Here is a 20,309-nt window from a genome sequence, read left to right as displayed (position 1 = left end):
CCACCTGCCGTACGCTCCCTGCACTGCGCGGATGCTGGTGATAATAATAATCGGGGTATAATATGATGCTGTTTATAATAATAATATTAATAATAATAATAATAATAATAATAATAATAATAATCTGGGTATAATAACACGCTCACGCAGTTTCCCGTCTCGGCCACCAGAGGTCGCTATCTCCCGTCTTTTTACTAGTGAAGGGAAATCTTTCTATGGGCGTGGTTATGTAAATAAAGTAATGGCCGAGCGTTGGTTCTATGATCTGTGACGGCTGGGCTCCTCCTCCTCACTCCCATCGCCTGCTGTGATACTCGTACCGGTGGAGGCGTGGCCATGTAGATGAGGCGGAGGGCGGGGCTATGTCGGCGCTTCTTATACCTTAGACGCGGTGGAGGCGTGGCCATGTAGATGAGGCGGAGGGCGGGGCTATGTCGGCGCTTCTTATACCTTAGACGCGATGGAGGCGTGGCCATGTAGATGAGGCGGAGGGCGGGGCTATGCCGGCGCTGCTGATGCTCCTGGCCGCGGCCGCCGTCTGCTGCTCGTGCTGCGGTTTCCTTGCGCTTCTGTTGCGGCTCCGCAGCTGCCTACCCCGGGCCCTGATGGCGAGGACCGAGAAGCCGTTCTTCAGGATCGCGTGAGTCTGCCCGCTGCACCTCGTTCACACACACTGTGCGGCTGATGCGGCTCCTCATAGAATTATAGGAAATACAGGCACAAATCCTGCGCCACCTCCCAATCACTGGTGCGACACCTGCTGTGTGCGATGCTCTGCAGACTATGTACGGTGGTGGGGGAGCGATGCTCTGCAGCCTACATGCTGTATGAATGAGGAGCGATGCTCTGCAGACTATATGCTGTATGAATGAGGAGCGATGCTCTGCAGACTATATGCTGTATGAATGAGGAGCGATGCTCTGCAGACTATATGCTGTATGAATGAGGAGCGATGCTCTGCAGACTATATGCTGTATGAATGAGGAGCGATGCTCTGCAGACTACATGCTGTATGAATGAGGAGCGATGCTCTGCAGACTATATGCTGTATGAATGAGGAGCGATGCTCTGCAGACTATATGCTGTGTGAATGAGGAGCGATGCTCTGCAGACTATATGCTGTATGAATAAGGAGCGATGCTCTGCAGACTACATGCTGTATGAATGAGGAGCGATGCTCTGCAGACTATATGCTGTATGAATGAGGAGCGATGCTCTGCAGACTATATGCTGTATGAATGAGGAGCGATGCTCTGCAGACTATATGCTGTATGAATGAGGAGCGATGCTCTGCAGACTACATGCTGTATGAATGAGGAGCGATGCTCTGCAGACTACATGCTGTATGAATGAGGAGCGATGCTCTGCAGACTATATGCTGTATGAATGAGGAGCGATGCTCTGCAGACTATATGCTGTGTGAATGAGGAGCGATGCTCTGCAGACTATATGCTGTATGAATAAGGAGCGATGCTCTGCAGACTACATGCTGTATGAATGAGGAGCGATGCTCTGCAGACTATATGCTGTATGAATGAGGAGCGATGCTCTGCAGACTATATGCTGTATGAATGAGGAGCGATGCTCTGCAGACTATATGCTGTATGAATGAGGAGCGATGCTCTGCAGACTACATGCTGTATGAATGAGGAGCGATGCTCTGCAGACTATATGCTGTATGAATGAGGAGCGATGCTCTGCAGACTACATGCTGTATGAATGAGGAGCGATGCTCTGCAGCCTACATGCTGTATGAATGAGGAGCGATGCTCTGCAGACTATATGCTGTATGAATGAGGAGCGATGCTCTGCAGACTAAATGCTGTATGAATGAGCGATGCTCTGCAGACTATATGCTGTATGAATAAGGAGCGATGCTCTGCAGACTATATGCTGTATGAATGAGGAGAGATGCTCTGCAGACTACATGCTGTATGAATGAGGAGCGATGCTCTGCAGACTATATGCTGTATGAATAAGGAGCGATGCTCTGCAGACTATATGCTGTATGAATGAGGAGAGATGCTCTGCAGACTACATGCTGTATGAATGAGGAGCGATGCTCTGCAGACTACATGCTGTATGAATGAGGAGCGATGCTCTGCAGAATGTGCTTTCTCGGTTTTATGCATTGTCCTTGCCATGGTGCGATGTTCTGCAGGATGCCAGTAATGTGACCCATCACATCATGTGACCTGGAGCTCTGTCCTGCAGCAAAGTGATCTGAAGGCGTCTTGTGACTCTAGAGGGGAGCGATGTTCTGCGGTACAGAGAGAGCATTGTCACGGTGACCACAGAATCTGTACAGTGTGATAGCCTGGAGCTCACAGAGCGCGGCCTATGTACGGCGTGATAGCCTGGAGCTCACAGAGCGCGGCCTATGTACGGCGTGATAGCCTGGAGCTCACAGAGCGCGGCCTATGTACGGCGTGATAGCCTGGAGCTCACAGAGCGCGGCCTATGTACAGTGTGATAGCCTGGAGCTCACAGAGCGCGGCCTATGTACGGCGTGATAGCCCGGAGCTCACAGAGCGCGGCCTATGTACGGCGTGATAGCCCGGAGCTCACAGAGCGCGGCCTATGTACGGCGTGATAGCCCGGAGCTCACAGAGCGCGGCCTATGTACGGCGTGATAGCCCGGAGCTCACAGAGCGCGGCCTATGTACGGCGTGATAGCCCGGAGCTCACAGAGCGCGGCCTATGTACGGCGTGATAGCCCGGAGCTCACAGAGCGCGGCCTATGTACGGCGTGATAGCCCGGAGCTCACAGAGCGCGGCCTATGTACGGCGTGATAGCCCGGAGCTCACAGAGCGCGGCCTATGTACTGTGTGATAGCCTGGAGATCACAGAGCGCGGCCTATGTACGGCGTGATAGCCCGGAGCTCACAGAGCGCGGCCTATGTACTGTGTGATAGCCTGGAGCTCACAGAGCGCGGCCTATGTACGGCGTGATAGCCCGGAGCTCACAGAGCGCGGCCTATGTACGGCGTGATAGCCCGGAGCTCACAGAGCGCGGCCTATGTACGGCGTGATAGCCCGGAGCTCACAGAGCGCGGCCTATGTACGGCGTGATAGCCCGGAGCTCACAGAGCGCGGCCTATGTACGGCGTGATAGCCCGGAGCTCACAGAGCGCGGCCTATGTACGGCGTGATAGCCCGGAGCTCACAGAGCGCGGCCTATGTACGGCGTGATAGCCCGGAGCTCACAGAGCGCGGCCTATGTACGGCGTGATAGCCCGGAGCTCACAGAGCGCGGCCTATGTACGGCGTGATAGCCCGGAGCTCACAGAGCGCGGCCTATGTACGGCGTGATAGCCCGGAGCTCACAGAGCGCGGCCTATGTACGGCGTGATAGCCCGGAGCTCACAGAGCGCGGCCTATGTACGGCGTGATAGCCCGGAGCTCACAGAGCGCGGCCTATGTACGGCGTGATAGCCCGGAGCTCACAGAGCGCGGCCTATGTACGGCGTGATAGCCCGGAGCTCACAGAGCGCGGCCTATGTACGGCGTGATAGCCCGGAGCTCACAGAGCGCGGCCTATGTACGGCGTGATAGCCCGGAGCTCACAGAGCGCGGCCTATGTACGGCGTGATAGCCCGGAGCTCACAGAGCGCGGCCTATGTACGGCGTGATAGCCCGGAGCTCACAGAGCGCGGCCTATGTACGGCGTGGTAGCCCGGAGCTCACAGAGCGCGGCCTATGTACGGCGTGATAGCCCGGAGCTCACAGAGCGCGGCCTATGTACAGCGTGATAGCCTGGAGCTCACAGAGCGCGGCCTATGTACGGCGTGATAGCCTGATGCACTGGCTCTACTACTATAGATGATGGGGACGTTGTTCTGGTATACTGGAAGATGTGATGGCCGCACCTCGGGGGATGATGGGGACGTTGTTCTTTTATACTGGTAGATGTGATGGCCGCACCTCGGGGGATGATGGGGACGTTGTTCTTTTATACTGGTAGATGTGATGGCCGCACCTCGGGGGATGATGGGGACGTTGTTCTTTTATACTGGTAGATGTGATGGCCGCACCTCGGGGGATGATGGGGACGTTGTTCTTTTATACTGGTAGATGTGATGGCCGCACCTCGGGGGATGATGGGGACGTTGTTCTTTTATACTGGTAGATGTGATGGCCGCACCTCGGGGGATGATGGGGACGTTGTTCTTGTATACTGGTAGATGTGATGGCCGCACCTCGGGGGATGATGGGGACGTTGTTCTTTTATACTGGTAGATGTGATGGCCGCACCTCGGGGGATGATGGGGACGTTGTTCTGGTATACTGGTAGATGTGATGGCCCACCTCGGGGGATGATGGGGACGTTGTTCTTTTATACTGGTAGATGTGATGGCCGCACCTCGGGGGATGATGGGGACGTTGTTCTTTTATACTGTAGATGTGATGGCCGCACCTCGGGGGATGATGGGGACGTTGTTCTTTTATACTGGTAGATGTGATGGCCGCACCTCGGGGGATGATGGGGACGTTGTTCTTTTATACTGGTAGATGTGATGGCCGCACCTCGGGGGATGATGGGGACGTTGTTCTTTTATACTGGTAGATGTGATGGCCGCACCTCGGGGGATGATGGGGACGTTGTTCTTTTATACTGGTAGATGTGATGGCCGCACCTCGGGGGATGATGGGGACGTTGTTCTTTTATACTGGTAGATGTGATGGCCGCACCTCGGGGGATGATGGGGACGTTGTTCTGGTATACTGATAGATGTGATGGCCGCACCTCGGGGGATGATGGGGACGTTGTTCTTTTATACTGGTAGATGTGATGGCCGCACCTCGGGGGATGATGGGGACGTTGTTCTGGTATACTGGAAGATGTGATGGCCGCACCTCGGGGGATGATGGGGACGTTGTTCTTTTATACTGGTAGATGTGATGGCCGCACCTCGGGGGATGATGGGGACGTTGTTCTTTTATACTGGTAGATGTGATGGCCGCACCTCGGGGGATGATGGGGACGTTGTTCTTTTATACTGGTAGATGTGATGGCCGCACCTCGGGGGATGATGGGGACGTTGTTCTTTTATACTGGTAGATGTGATGGCCGCACCTCGGGGGATGATGGGGACGTTGTTCTTTTATACTGGTAGATGTGATGGCCGCACCTCGGGGGATGATGGGGACGTTGTTCTTTTATACTGGTAGATGTGATGGCCGCACCTCGGGGGATGATGGGGACGTTGTTCTTTTATACTGGTAGATGTGATGGCCGCACCTCGGGGGATGATGGGGACGTTGTTCTTTTATACTGGTAGATGTGATGGCCGCACCTCGGGGGATGATGGGGACGTTGTTCTTTTATACTGGTAGATGTGATGGCCGCACCTCGGGGGATGATGGGGACGTTGTTCTTTTATACTGGTAGATGTGATGGCCGCACCTCGGGGGATGATGGGGACGTTGTTCTTTTATACTGGTAGATGTGATGGCCGCACCTCGGGGGATGATGGGGACGTTGTTCTGGTATACTGGTAGATGTGATGGCCGCCCTCCCCTCAAGCACTCCCAGAGTGTTATATGTAAAGTTAACCCCTTCAGTCTGTGCTCTCTATAAGAGAAGGGCCTACATACCTGTATACCCGCTTCACCCCCAGACTCCCCTGTAACATCCGCAGATACCTGTATACCCTGCAGTGCTCTCTATACTCTGCTATATACTATACAGTAAGGTGTGACTGACACTCTCCGTTGTCTCGTCCTCCAGGTATGGCCTCTACACCCGCACCCGGCTCGGATACCTCTTCTATAAGAGACAGCTGAGGAAGGCGCGAGAGCGCTACCCACAGGGCCATTCCTCCACCCAGGCCATAGTGTTCAGTGGTAAGTGGCGGGCCCCGGAGCTGTAGGGGTTATTACCCATGGGGGCCCCGGAGCTGTAGGGGTTATTACCCATGGGGGCCCCGGAGCTGTAGGGGTTATTAACCATGGGGGCCCCAGAGCTGTAGGGGTTATTACCCATGGGGGCCCCGGAGCTGTAGGGGTTATTAACCATGGGGGCCCCGGAGCTGTAGGGGTTATTAACCATGGGGGCCCCGGAGCTGTAGGGGTTATTAACCATGGGGGCCCCGGAGCTGTAGGGGTTATTAACCATGGGGGCCCCGGAGCTGTAGGGGTTATTACCCATGGGGGCCCCGGAGCTGTAGGGGTTATTACCCATGGGGGCCCCGCAGCTGTAGGGGTTATTACCCATGGGGGCCCCGGAGCTGTAGGGGTTATTAACCATGGGGGCCCCGCAGCTGTAGGGGTTATTAACCATGGGGGCCCCGGAGCTGTAGGGGTTATTACCCATGGGGGCCCCGGAGCTGTAGGGGTTATTACCCATGGGGGCCCCGGAGCTGTAGGGGTTATTAACCATGGGGGCCCCGGAGCTGTAGGGGTTATTAACCATGGGGGCCCCGGAGCTGTAGGGGTTATTAACCATGGGGGCCCCGGAGCTGTAGGGGTTATTAACCATGGGGGCCCCGGAGCTGTAGGGGTTATTACCCATGGGGGCCCCGGAGCTGTAGGGGTTATTACCCATGGGGGCCCCGGAGCTGTAGGGGTTATTACCCATGGGGGCCCCGGAGCTGTAGGGGTTATTACCCATGGGGGCCCCGGAGCTGTAGGGGTTATTACCCATGGGGGCCCCGGAGCTGTAGGGGTTATTAACCATGGGGGCCCCGGAGCTGTAGGGGTTATTAACCATGGGGGCCCCGGAGCTGTAGGGTGTATGACCTTGGGGGCCCCGGAGCTGTAGAGTGTATGACCTTGGGGGCCCCGGAGCTGTAGGGGTTATTAACCATGGGGGCCCCGGAGCTGTAGGGGTTATTACCCATGGGGGCCCCGGAGCTGTAGTGTGTATGACCATGGGGGGCAGCAGGTGACCTCCCTCGTAGGGGACACTCCTGTTTTTGGGTGGCCCTTAGTGTTGTTATACCAGATGCCTCCTGTAGACGGGATGGGGCGCAGTTCTGTGGAGGTGGGAGGAGACCCCCTTCTATCCTGCCGGAGATCTCCCCTCCCCCACCATCAGTTACACAGAAAGAAACCCCAATCTACTGCCTGACGTCTGCCGGGGGCCCGGGGCCACTTCGGCTTTATGTCCTCACACACAGCGGACTCTGTCACCCGCCAGGTTAATGATTCTCTACTGATCAGGATTCTGTCCATCCATGTGTGTATGAGAGGGATCAGCTGATCACTGCGGGAGACCTCCTATAGTTATGGCGCCCCCCCCCCCCCCCCCCCCACAGCCAACCCGAGGGCGGGGAGAGATAATGGGAGGGATCAGACCCCAGGGGAGTTATAGTGATATAGAGAGGGGTCACACAGTGATATAGAGGGGTCACACAGTGATATAGAGGGGTCACACATAGTGATATAGAGAGGGGTCACACATAGTGATATAGAGAGGGGTCACACAAAGTGATATAGAGAGGGGTCACACATAGTGATATAGAGGGGTCACACATAGTGATATAGAGAGAGGTCACACATAGTGATATAGAGAGAGGTCACACATAGTGATATAGAGAGGGGTCACACATAGTGATATAGAGAGGGGTCACACATAGTGATATAGAGAGGGGTCACACATAGTGATATAGAGGGGTCACACATAGTGATATAGAGAGGTCACACATAGTGATATAGAGAGGTCACACATAGTGATATAGAGAGGGGTCACACAGTGATATAGAGGGGTCACACAGTGATATAGAGGGGTCACACATAGTGATATAGAGAGTGGTCACACATAGTGATATAGAGAGGTCACACATAGTGATATAGAGAGGGGTCACACATAGTGATATAGAGGGGGGTCACACATAGTGATATAGAGAGAGGGGTCACACACAGTGATATAGAGAGGTCACACATAGTGATATACAGGGGTCACACATAGTGATATAGAGAGGGGTCACACATAGTGATATAGAGAGGTCACACATAGTGATATAGAGAGGTCACATATAGTGATATAGAGAGGGGTCACACATAGTGATATAGAGAGGGGTCACACATAGTGATATAGAGAGAGGTCACACATAGTGTTATATAGAGAGGGGTCACACATAGTGATATAGAGAGGTCACACATAGTGATATAGAGAGAGGTCACACATAGTGATATAGAGAGGGGTCACACATAGTGATATAGAGAGGTCACACATAGTGATATAGAGAGGGGTCACACATAGTGATATAGAGAGGGGTCACACATAGTGATATAGAGGGGTCACACATAGTGATATAGAGAGGTCACACATAGTGATATAGAGAGAGGTCACACATAGTGATATAGAGGGGTCACACATAGTGATATAGAGGGGTCACACATAGTGATATAGAGGGGTCACACATAGTGATATAGAGGGGTCACACATAGTGATATAGAGAGAGGTCACACATAGTGATATAGAGGGGTCACACATAGTGATATAGAGAGGTCACACATAGTGATATACAGGGGTCACACATAGTGATATAGAGGGGTCACACATAGTGATATAGAGAGGTCACACATAGTGATATAGAGAGGGGGTCACACATAGTGATATAGAGAGGGGTCACACATAGTGATATAGAGAGGTCACACACAGTGATATAGAGAGGTCACACACAGTGATATAGAGAGGGGTCACACATAGTGATATAGAGGGGTCACACATAGTGATATAGAGAGGTCACACATAGTGATATAGAGAGAGGTCACACATAGTGATATAGAGGGGTCACACATAGTGATATAGAGAGGTCACACATAGTGATATAGAGAGGGGTCACACATAGTGATATAGAGAGGGGTCACACATAGTGATATAGAGAGGGGTCACACATAGTGATATAGAGAGGGGTCACACATAGTGATATAGAGAGGGGTCACACATAGTGATATAGAGGGGTCACACATAGTGATATAGAGAGAGGTCACACATAGTGATATAGAGAGGGGTCACACATAGTGATATAGAGAGGGGTCACACATAGTGATATAGAGAGGGGTCACACATAGTGATATAGAGAGGGGTCACACATAGTGATATAGAGAGGGGTCACACATAGTGATATAGAGAGGGGTCACATAGTGATATAGAGGGGTCACACAGTGATATAGAGGGGTCACACAGTGATATAGAGGGGTCACACATAGTGATATAGAGAGGGGTCACACATAGTGATATAGAGAGAGGTCACATATAGTGATATAGAGAGGTCACACATAGTGATATAGAGGGGTCACACATAGTGATATAGAGAGGGGTCACATATAGTGATATAGAGAGGGGTCACACATAGTGATATAGAGGGGTCACACATAGTGATAGAGAGGGGTCACACATAGTGATATAGAGGGGTCACACATAGTGATATAGAGGGGTCACACATAGTGATATAGAGAGGGGTCACACATAGTGATATAGAGAGGGGTCACACATAGTGATATAGAGAGGGGTCACACATAGTGATATAGAGAGGGGTCACACATAGTGATATAGAGAGGTCACACATAGTGATATACAGGGGTCACACATAGTGATATAGAGGGGTCACACATAGTGATATAGAGAGGTCACACATAGTGATATACAGGGGTCACACATAGTGATATAGAGGGGTCACACATAGTGATATAGAGGGGTCACACATAGTGATATAGAGAGGGGTCACACATAGTGATATAGAGAGGGGTCACACATAGTGATATAGAGAGGGGTCACACATAGTGATATAGAGAGGGGTCACACATAGTGATATAGAGAGGGGTCACACATAGTGATATAGAGAGGTCACACATAGTGATATAGAGGGGTCACACATAGTGATATAGAGGGGTCACACATAGTGATATAGAGAGAGGTCACACATAGTGATATAGAGAGGGGTCACACATAGTGATATAGAGAGGGGTCACACATAGTGATATAGAGAGGTCACACATAGTGATATAGAGAGGGGTCACACATAGTGATATAGAGAGGGGTCACACATAGTGATATAGAGAGGGGTCACACATAGTGATATAGAGAGGGGTCACATAGTGATATAGAGGGGTCACACAGTGATATAGAGGGGTCACACATAGTGATATAGAGAGGGGTCACACAGTGATATAGAGGGGTCACACATAGTGATATAGAGAGAGGTCACACATAGTGATATAGAGGGGTCACACATAGTGATATAGAGAGGGGTCACACATAGTGATATAGAGGGGGGTCACACATAGTGATATAGAGAGAGGGGTCACACATAGTGATATAGAGAGGGGTCACATATAGTGATATAGAGAGGTCACACATAGTGATATAGAGGGGGGTCACACATAGTGATATAGAGAGAGGGGTCACACATAGTGATATAGAGAGAGGTCACACATAGTGATATAGAGAGGGGTCACACATAGTGATATAGAGGGGGGTCACACATAGTGATATAGAGGGGGGTCACACATAGTGATATAGAGAGGGGTCACACATAGTGATATAGAGAGGTCACACATAGTGATATAGAGAGGTCACACACAGTGATATAGAGAGGGGTCACACATAGTGATATAGAGAGGTCACACACAGTGATATAGGGAGAGGTCACACATAGTGATATAGAGAGGTCACACATATTGATATAGAGAGGTCACACACAGTGATATAGGGAGAGGTCACACATAGTGATATAGAGAGGTCACACATAGTGATATAGAGAGGGGTCACACATAGTGATATAGAGAGGGGTCACACATAGTGATATAGAGAGGGGTCACACATAGTGATATAGAGGGGTCACACATAGTGATATAGAGGGGTCACACATAGTGATATAGAGAGGTCACACACAGTGATATAGGGAGAGGTCACACATAGTGATATAGAGAGGTCACACATAGTGATATAGAGAGGGGTCACACATAGTGATATAGAGAGGGGTCACACATAGTGATATAGAGAGGGGTCACACATAGTGATATAGAGAGGGGTCACACATAGTGATATAGAGGGGTCACACATAGTGATATAGAGGTCACACATAGTGATATAGAGAGAGGTCACACATAGTGATATAGAGGGGTCACACATAGTGATATAGAGGTCACACATAGTGATATAGAGAGGGGTCACACATAGTGATATAGAGAGAGGTCACACATAGTGATATAGAGAGGTCACACATAGTGATATAGAGGGGTCACACATAGTGATATAGAGAGAGGTCACACATAGTGATATAGAGAGGGGTCACACATAGTGATATAGAGGGGTCACACATAGTGATATAGAGAGGGGTCACACATAGTGATATAGAGAGGTCACACATAGTGATATAGAGAGGGGTCACACATAGTGATATAGAGGGGTCACACATAGTGATATAGAGGTCACACATAGTGATATAGAGAGAGGTCACACATAGTGATATAGAGGGGTCACACATAGTGATATAGAGGTCACACATAGTGATATAGAGAGGGGTCACACATAGTGATATAGAGAGAGGTCACACATAGTGATATAGAGAGGTCACACATAGTGATATAGAGGGGTCACACATAGTGATATAGAGAGAGGTCACACATAGTGATATAGAGAGGGGTCACACATAGTGATATAGAGGGGTCACACATAGTGATATAGAGAGGGGTCACACATAGTGATATAGAGAGGTCACACATAGTGATATAGAGAGGGGTCACACATAGTGATATAGAGAGGTCACACATAGTGATATAGAGAGAGGTCACACATAGTGATATAGAGGGGTCACACATAGTGATATAGAGAGAGGTCACACATAGTGATATAGAGAGGGGTCACACATAGTGATATAGAGGGGTCACACATAGTGATATACAGGGGTCACACATAGTGATATAGAGGGGTCACACATAGTGATATAGAGAGGGGGGTCACACATAGTGATATAGAGAGGGGTCACACATAGTGATATAGAGAGAGGTCACACATAGTGATATAGAGAGGGGTCACACATAGTGATATAGAGAGGGGTCACACATAGTGATATAGAGAGGGGGGGTCACACATAGTGATATAGAGAGGTCACACATAGTGATATAGAGAGGGGCCACACATAGTGATATATAGAGAGGGGTCACACATAGTGATATAGGGAGAGGTCACACATAGTGATATAGAGAGGGGTCACACATAGTGATATAGAGAGGGGTCACACATAGAGATATAGAGAGGGGTCACACATAGTGATATAGAGAGGGGTCACATAGTGATATAGAGGGGTCACACATAGTGATATAGAGAGGTCACACATAGTGATATAGAGAGAGGTCACACATAGTGATATAGAGAGAGGTTACACATAGTGATATAGAGGGGTCACACATAGTGATATAGAGAGGGGTCACACATAGTGATATAGAGGGGTTACACATAGTGATATAGAGAGGGATCACACATAGTGATATAGAGAGGTCACACATAGTGATATAGAGAGAGGTCACACATAGTGATATAGAGAGATCACACATAGTGATATAGAGGGGTCACACATAGTGATATAGAGAGGGGTCACACATAGTGATATAGAGAGGGGTCACACATAGTGATATAGAGAGGTCACACATAGTGATATAGAGAGGGGTCACACATAGTGATAGAGAGGGGTCACACATAGTGATATAGAGAGGGGTCACACATAGTGATATAGAGAGAGGTCACACATAGTGATATAGAGAGGGGTCACACATAGTGATAGAGAGGGGTCACACATAGTGATAGAGAGGGGTCACACATAGTGATATAGAGAGGGGTCACACATAGTGATATAGAGAGGGGTCACACATAGTGATATAGAGAGAGGTCACACATAGTGATATAGAGAGATCACACATAGTGATATAGAGAGGTCACACATAGTGATATAGAGAGAGGTCACACATAGTGATATAGAGAGATCACACATAGTGATATAGAGAGGTCACACATAGTGATATAGAGGGGGGGGTCACACATAGTGATATAGAGAGAGGTCACACATAGTGATATAGAGAGAGGTCACACATAGTGATATAGAGAGGGGTCACACATAGTGATATAGAGAGGTCACACATAGTGATATAGAGAGGTCACACATAGTGATATAGAGAGGGGTCACACATAGTGATATAGAGAGGGGTCACACATAGTGATATAGAGAGGGGTCACACATAGTGATATACAGGGGTCACACATAGTGATATAGAGGGGTCACACATAGTGATATAGAGAGGGGTCACACATAGTGATAGAGAGAGGTCACACATAGTGATATAGAGAGAGGTCACACATAGTGATATAGAGAGGGGTCACACATAGTGATATAGAGAGGGGTCACACATAGTGATATAGAGAGGGGGGTCACACATAGTGATATAGAGAGGTCACACATAGTGATATAGAGAGGGGTCACACATAGTGATATATAGAGAGGGGTCACACATAGTGATATAGGGAGAGGTCACACATAGTGATATAGAGAGGGGTCACACATAGTGATATAGAGAGGGGTCACACATAGTGATAGAGAGGGGGGTCACACATAGTGATATAGAGGGGGGTCACACACAGTGATATAGAGAGGGGTCACACATAGTGATATAGAGAGGGGTCACACATAGTGATAGAGAGGGGGGTCACACATAGTGATATAGAGGGGGGTCACACACAGTGATATAGAGAGGTCACACATAGTGATATAGAGAGGTCACACATAGTGATATAGAGAGGGGTCACACATAGTGATATAGAGGGGGGTCACACATAGTGATATAGAGGGGTCACACATAGTGATATAGAGAGGGGTCACACATAGTGATATAGAGAGGGGTCACACATAGTGATATAGAGAGGGGTCACACATAGTGATATAGAGAGGGGTCACACATAGTGATATAGAGAGGGGTCACACATAGTGATATAGAGAGAGGGGTCACACATAGTGATATAGAGAGGTCACACATAGTGATATAGAGAGGTAACACATAGTGATATAGAGGGGTCACACATAGTGATATAGAGAGGGGTCACACATAGTGATATAGAGAGGGGTCACACATAGTGATATAGAGAGGGGTCACACATAGTGATATAGAGGGGTCACACAGTGATATAGAGGGGTCACACAGTGATATAGAGGGGTCACACATAGTGATATAGAGAGAGGTCACACATAGTGATATAGAGGGGTCACACATAGTGATATAGAGAGGGGTCACACATAGTGATATAGAGAGGGGTCACACATAGTGATATAGAGAGGGGTCACACATAGTGATATAGAGAGGGGTCACACATAGTGATATAGAGAGGGGTCACACATAGTGATATAGAGAGGGGTCACACATAGTGATATAGAGGGGTCACACATAGTGATATAGAGAGAGGTCACACATAGTGATATAGAGAGGGGTCACACATAGTGATATAGAGAGGGGTCACACATAGTGATATAGAGAGGGGTCACACATAGTGATATAGAGAGGGGTCACATAGTGATATAGAGGGGTCACACAGTGATATAGAGGGGTCACACATAGTGATATAGAGAGGGGTCACATAGTGATATAGAGGGGTCACACAGTGATATAGAGGGGTCACACATAGTGATATAGAGAGAGGTCACACATAGTGATATAGAGGGGTCACACATAGTGATATAGAGAGGGGTCACACATAGTGATATAGAGAGAGGTCACACATAGTGATATAGAGAGGTCACACATAGTGATATAGAGAGGGGTCACACAGTGATATAGAGGGGTCACACAGTGATATAGAGGGGTCACACAGTGATATAGAGAGAGGTCACACATAGTGATATAGAGAGGTCACACATAGTGATATAGAGAGGGGTCACACAGTGATATAGAGGGGTCACACAGTGATATAGAGGGGTCACACATAGTGATATAGAGAGAGGTCACACATAGTGATATAGAGAGAGGTCACACATAGTGATATAGAGAGGGGTCACACATAGTGATATAGAGGGGGGTCACACATAGTGATATAGAGAGAGGGGTCACACATAGTGATATAGAGAGGGGTCACATATAGTGATATAGAGAGGTCACACATAGTGATATAGAGGGGGGTCACACATAGTGATATAGAGGGGGGTCACACATAGTGATATAGAGGGGTCACACATAGTGATATAGAGGGGTCACACATAGTGATATAGAAAGGGGTCACACATAGTGATATAGAGAGGGGTCACACATAGTGATATAGAGAGGGGTCACACATAGTGATATAGAGGGGTCACACAGTGATAGAGAGGTCACACATAGTGATATAGAGAGGGGTCACACATAGTGATATAGAGAGGTCACACATAGTGATATAGAGAGGGGTCACACATAGTGATATAGAGAGGGGTCACACATAGTGATATAGAGGGGTCACACATAGTGATATAGAGGGGTCACACATAGTGATATAGAGGGGTCACACATAGTGATATAGAGAGGTCACACATAGTGATATAGAGAGGTCACACATAGTGATATAGAGAGGTCACACATAGTGATATAGAGAGGTCACACACAGTGATATAGAGAGGGGTCACACATAGTGATATAGAGAGGTCACACACAGTGATATAGGGAGAGGTCACACATAGTGATATAGAGAGGTCACACATATTGATATAGAGAGGTCACACACAGTGATATAGAGAGGGGTCACACATAGTGATATAGAGAGGGGTCACACATAGTGATATAGAGAGGTCACACATAGTGATATAGAGAGAGGTCACACATAGTGATATAGAGAGGTCACACATAGTGATATAGAGAGGGGTCACACATAGTGATATAGAGAGGGGTCACACATAGCGATATAGAGAGGTCACACATAGTGATATAGAGAGGGGTCACACATAGTGATATAGAGAGGGGGTCACACATAGTGATATAGAGAGGTCACACATAGTGATATAGAGAGGGGTCACACATAGTGATATAGAGAGAGGTCACACATAGTGATATAGAGAGGGGTCACACATATTGATATAGAGGGGTCACACATAGTGATATAGAGGTCACACATAGTGATATAGAGAGGGGTCACACAGTGATATAGAGAGGGGTCACACATAGTGATATAGAGAGGGGTCACACATAGTGATATAGAGAGGTCACACATAGTGATATAGAGAGGTCACACATAGTGATATAGAGAGGTCACACATAGTGATATAGAGAGGGGTCACACATAGTGATATAGAGGTCACACATAGTGATATAGAGAGGGGTCACACAGTGATATAGAGAGGGGTCACACATAGTGATATAGAGAGGGGTCACACATAGTGATATAGAGAGGTCACACATAGTGATATAGAGAGGGGTCACACATAGTGATATAGAGGGGTCACACATAGTGATATAGAGAGGTCACACATAGTGATATAGAGAGAGGTTACACATAGTGATATAGAGAGGGGTCACACATAGTGATATAGAGAGGGATCACACATAGTGATATAGAGAGGTCACACATAGTGATATAGAGAGAGGTCACACATAGTGATATAGAGGGGGGGGGTCACACATAGTGATATAGAGAGAGGTCACACATAGTGATATAGAGAGAGGTCACACATAGTGATATAGAGAGGTCACACATAGTGATATAGAGAGGGGTCACACATAGTGATATAGAGAGGGGTCACACATAGTGATATACAGGGGTCACACATAGTGATATAGAGGGGTCACACATAGTGATATAGAGAGGGGGGTCACACATAGTGATATAGAGAGGGGTCACACATAGTGATAGAGAGAGGTCACACATAGTGATATAGAGAGGGGTCACACATAGTGATATAGAGAGGGGTCACACATAGTGATATAGAGAGGGGTCACACATAGTGATATAGAGAGGGGTCACACATAGTGATATAGAGAGGGGTCACACATAGTGATATAGAGAGGGGTCACACATAGTGATATAGAAAGGGGTCACACATAGTGATATACAGGGGTCACACACAGTGATATAGAGAGGGGTCACACATAGTGATATACAGGGGTCACACATAGTGATATACAGGGGTCACACACAGTGATATAGAGAGGGGTCACACATAGTGATATACAGGGGTCACACATAGTGATATAGAGGGGTCACACATAGTGATATACAGGGGTCACACATAGTGACAGAGACCAGCGCTGTATTACTGATTTATTTCCCGACCTCCCTGAAAAGTGTGAAGTTTTTTTTTTTAAAGCTGCAGTCGGAATCTGTAAGTTTTTTAAAACTCTGCAACTCAACCTAGCTCCGACCACAGCCCTAGGAGTAGTAATAGGGGCCTGCGGTGGGGTTAAGGGGGTCGCATCGTGCCCATGGCGGTCCCCAGTCTGTAACCTGCAGCTGTTTTTTTAGGAGTTAAAGTGGTTCCTATCCCGGTGTTGTCCGACAACTACAGCTATCTGGTCGTAGACACCACATCTAACCTGGCCGTGGCCGTGGACCCATCAGACCCCATTGCGGTACAGGTGAGAACATAGGGACACAGGGGCCACTCTTTTCTTGAGTGGCCCCTGCACACTCCTGGCCGGCTTTTCCAGTGTTGGGGGGGGGTCTTTTTAGGGGGGCTGCAGTGTTGGGGGGAATTAATGTTGGGGGGGTTGCAGTGATGGGGGTCACTGTTGGGGGGGGTTGCAGTGATGGGGGTCACTGTTGGGGGGGGTTGCAGTGATGGGGGTCACTGTTGGGGGGGTTGCAGTGATGGGGGTCAGTGAGGAGACTCCTCCGTGTAACCTGTCGGTGAGGAGTCTCCTGCGTGTAACCTGTCGGTGAGGAGTCTCCTGCGTGTAACCTGTCGGTGAGGAGACTCCTCCGTGTAACCTGTCGGTGAGGAGTCTCCTGCGTTTAACCTGTCGGTGAGGAGACTCCTCCGTGTAACCTGTCGGTGAGGAGACTCCTCCGTGTAACCTGTCGGTGAGGAGACTCCTCCGTGTAACCTGTCGGTGAGGAGACTCCTCCGTGTAACCTGTCGGTGAGGAGACTCCTCCGTGTAACCTGTCGGTGAGGAGTCTCCTCCGTGTAACCTGTCGGTGAGGAGTCTCCTGCGTGTAACCTGTCGGTGAGGAGTCTCCTGCGTGTAACCTGTCGGTGAGGAGACTCCTGCGTGTAACCTGTCGGTGAGAACACTCCTGCGTGTAACCTGTCGGTGAGGAGACTCCTCCGTGTAACCTGTCGGTGAGGAGACTCCTCCGTGTAACCTGTTGGTGAGGAGACTCCTCCGTGTAACCTGTCGGTGAGGAGACTCCTCCGTGTAACCTGTCGGTGAGGAGACTCCTCCGTGTAACCTGTCGGTGAGGAGTCTCCTGCGTGTAACCTGTCGGTGAGGAGACTCCTCCGTGTAACCTGTTGGTGAGGAGACTCCTCCGTGTAACCTGTCGGTGAGGAGACTCCTGCGTGTAACCTGTCGGTGAGGAGACTCCTGCGTGTAACCTGTCGGTGAGGAGACTCCTCCGTGTAACCTGTCGGTGAGGAGACTCCTCCGTGTAACCTGTCGGTGAGGAGTCTCCTGCGTGTAACCTGTCGGTGAGGAGACTCCTCCGTGTAACCTGTTGGTGAGGAGTCTCCTGCGTGTAACCTGTCGGTGAGGAGACTCCTCCGTGTAACCTGTCGGTGAGGAGACTCCTCCGTGTAACCTGTCGGTCGTTCAGCCTCAGGAGGGGTCAGGACCTTTTCTTCAGCCGCCACCTCCAGCACCATGGTGCTCCCAGTAAGGGGTTAATATCCCAGCTCCTCTGCCCAGTCAGCGGTAGCAGAAGGAATGCTGGGAAACTGGTGGAGCAGAATGTGTTGCACCCAGTGAACCTTGTTACCTCAGCAGGTGATGCATTGCATTCTGGGAGCCAGGGGAGCCGTCACCTGACCCTGTGTGCAGTCTGACATCCAGCAGAAACCCTCACCAATAAGCAGACTGATGTCTGTAGTCTCATAGTACGGAGGTGTGTGTGTGTGTATGTATGTATGTATATGTGTGTGTGTGTATATATATATATATATATATATATATATATATATATATATATATATATATATATACACATACATATATATATATATATACACATACATATATATATATACACATACATACATACATACATACACACATATGTATATATATATATATATATATATATATACACATACAGGTGGTCCTCGGGTTACAACGGTCTCGAGTTACATCGTTTTGTGGTTACAACGCTTTATTCGACGCCTTATTCCGACTTGCACGGTATGGACGTAACTCGAATACATGCAGCGGCAGAAGAATACAGGACGGTACTATACTGGTACAGTACTCAGTTATGCGGTTCTAGACTGAGGATATTGATAATTATGTAGGGTTCTATGTTAGGATAGGCTAAGTGTTTACAGGACAGTACTGTATGAACATATGATCCGACTTACATCGAAATTCGGTTTATAACGCTGCGTAAGAACGGATCACTGACGTAAGTCGAGGACTACCTGTATATGGTAGAACCACCAGTGAGAGTACATGGCAAGATGGCTGCCCATACACATGAACACATGGTCTCCTGACAGGAGGAAAAGGTAGTATACATGTACTGTGGGGAGGCAGGAGGGAGGTATTATACATGTACTGTGGGGAGGCAGGAGGGAGGTATTATACATGTACTGTGGGGAGGCAGGAGGAGGTATATTACATATGTACTGTGGGGAGGCAGGAGGAGGTATATTACATATGTACTGTGGGAAGGCAGGAGGAGGTATATTACACATGTACTGTGGGGAGGCAGGAGGATGTATTACACATGTACTGTGGTGAGGCAGGAGGATGTATTACACCTACTGTGGGGAGGCAGGAGGATGTATTACACATGTACTGTGGGGAGGCAGGGGGATGTATTACACATGTACTGTGGGGAGGCAGGAAGAGGTATATTATACCTGTACTGTGGGAAGACAGGAGGATATATTACACATGTACTGTGGGAAGGTAGGAGGATGTATTATACATGTACTGTGGGGAGGCAGGAGGAGGTATTAAACATGTACTGTGGGAAGGCAGGATGAGGTATATTATACATGTACTGTGGGGAGGCAGGAGGATGTATTATACATGTACTGTGGGGAGGCAGGAGGAGGTATTACACATGTACTGTGGGAAGGCAGGATGAGGTATATTATACATGTACTGTGGGGAGGCAGGAGGAGGTATTTTATACATGTACGGTGGGGAGGCAGGAGGAGGTATTATACATGTACTGTGGGAAGGCAGTAGGAGGT

General features: G+C 48.8%; 1 protein-coding gene across 2 annotated transcripts in view; it reads left to right on the top strand.

Moving 5' to 3' along the window:
* Window positions 1-492: 492 nt before the first annotated feature.
* Window positions 493-20,309, top strand: part of PNKD (PNKD metallo-beta-lactamase domain containing) — a 38,491-nt gene continuing 18,674 nt past the window's right edge. For both annotated transcript variants that reach the window (XM_069984799.1, XM_069984800.1), the window contains exons 1-3: window positions 493-640; window positions 5,733-5,848; window positions 17,418-17,530. In XM_069984799.1, coding sequence (XP_069840900.1) covers window positions 501-640; window positions 5,733-5,848; window positions 17,418-17,530 — 369 coding nt within the window. In that variant the 5' untranslated portion in view covers window positions 493-500. The remainder of the gene's footprint in view (window positions 641-5,732; window positions 5,849-17,417; window positions 17,531-20,309) is intronic.

The sequence above is a fragment of the Dendropsophus ebraccatus genome, chromosome 9 (assembly GCF_027789765.1).
Source record: "Dendropsophus ebraccatus isolate aDenEbr1 chromosome 9, aDenEbr1.pat, whole genome shotgun sequence".
NCBI classification, from domain to species: Eukaryota; Metazoa; Chordata; class Amphibia; order Anura; family Hylidae; genus Dendropsophus; species Dendropsophus ebraccatus.
The sequence above is the reverse complement of the archived record's forward strand: the minus strand, read 5'-3'. Positions and strand labels throughout refer to the sequence as shown.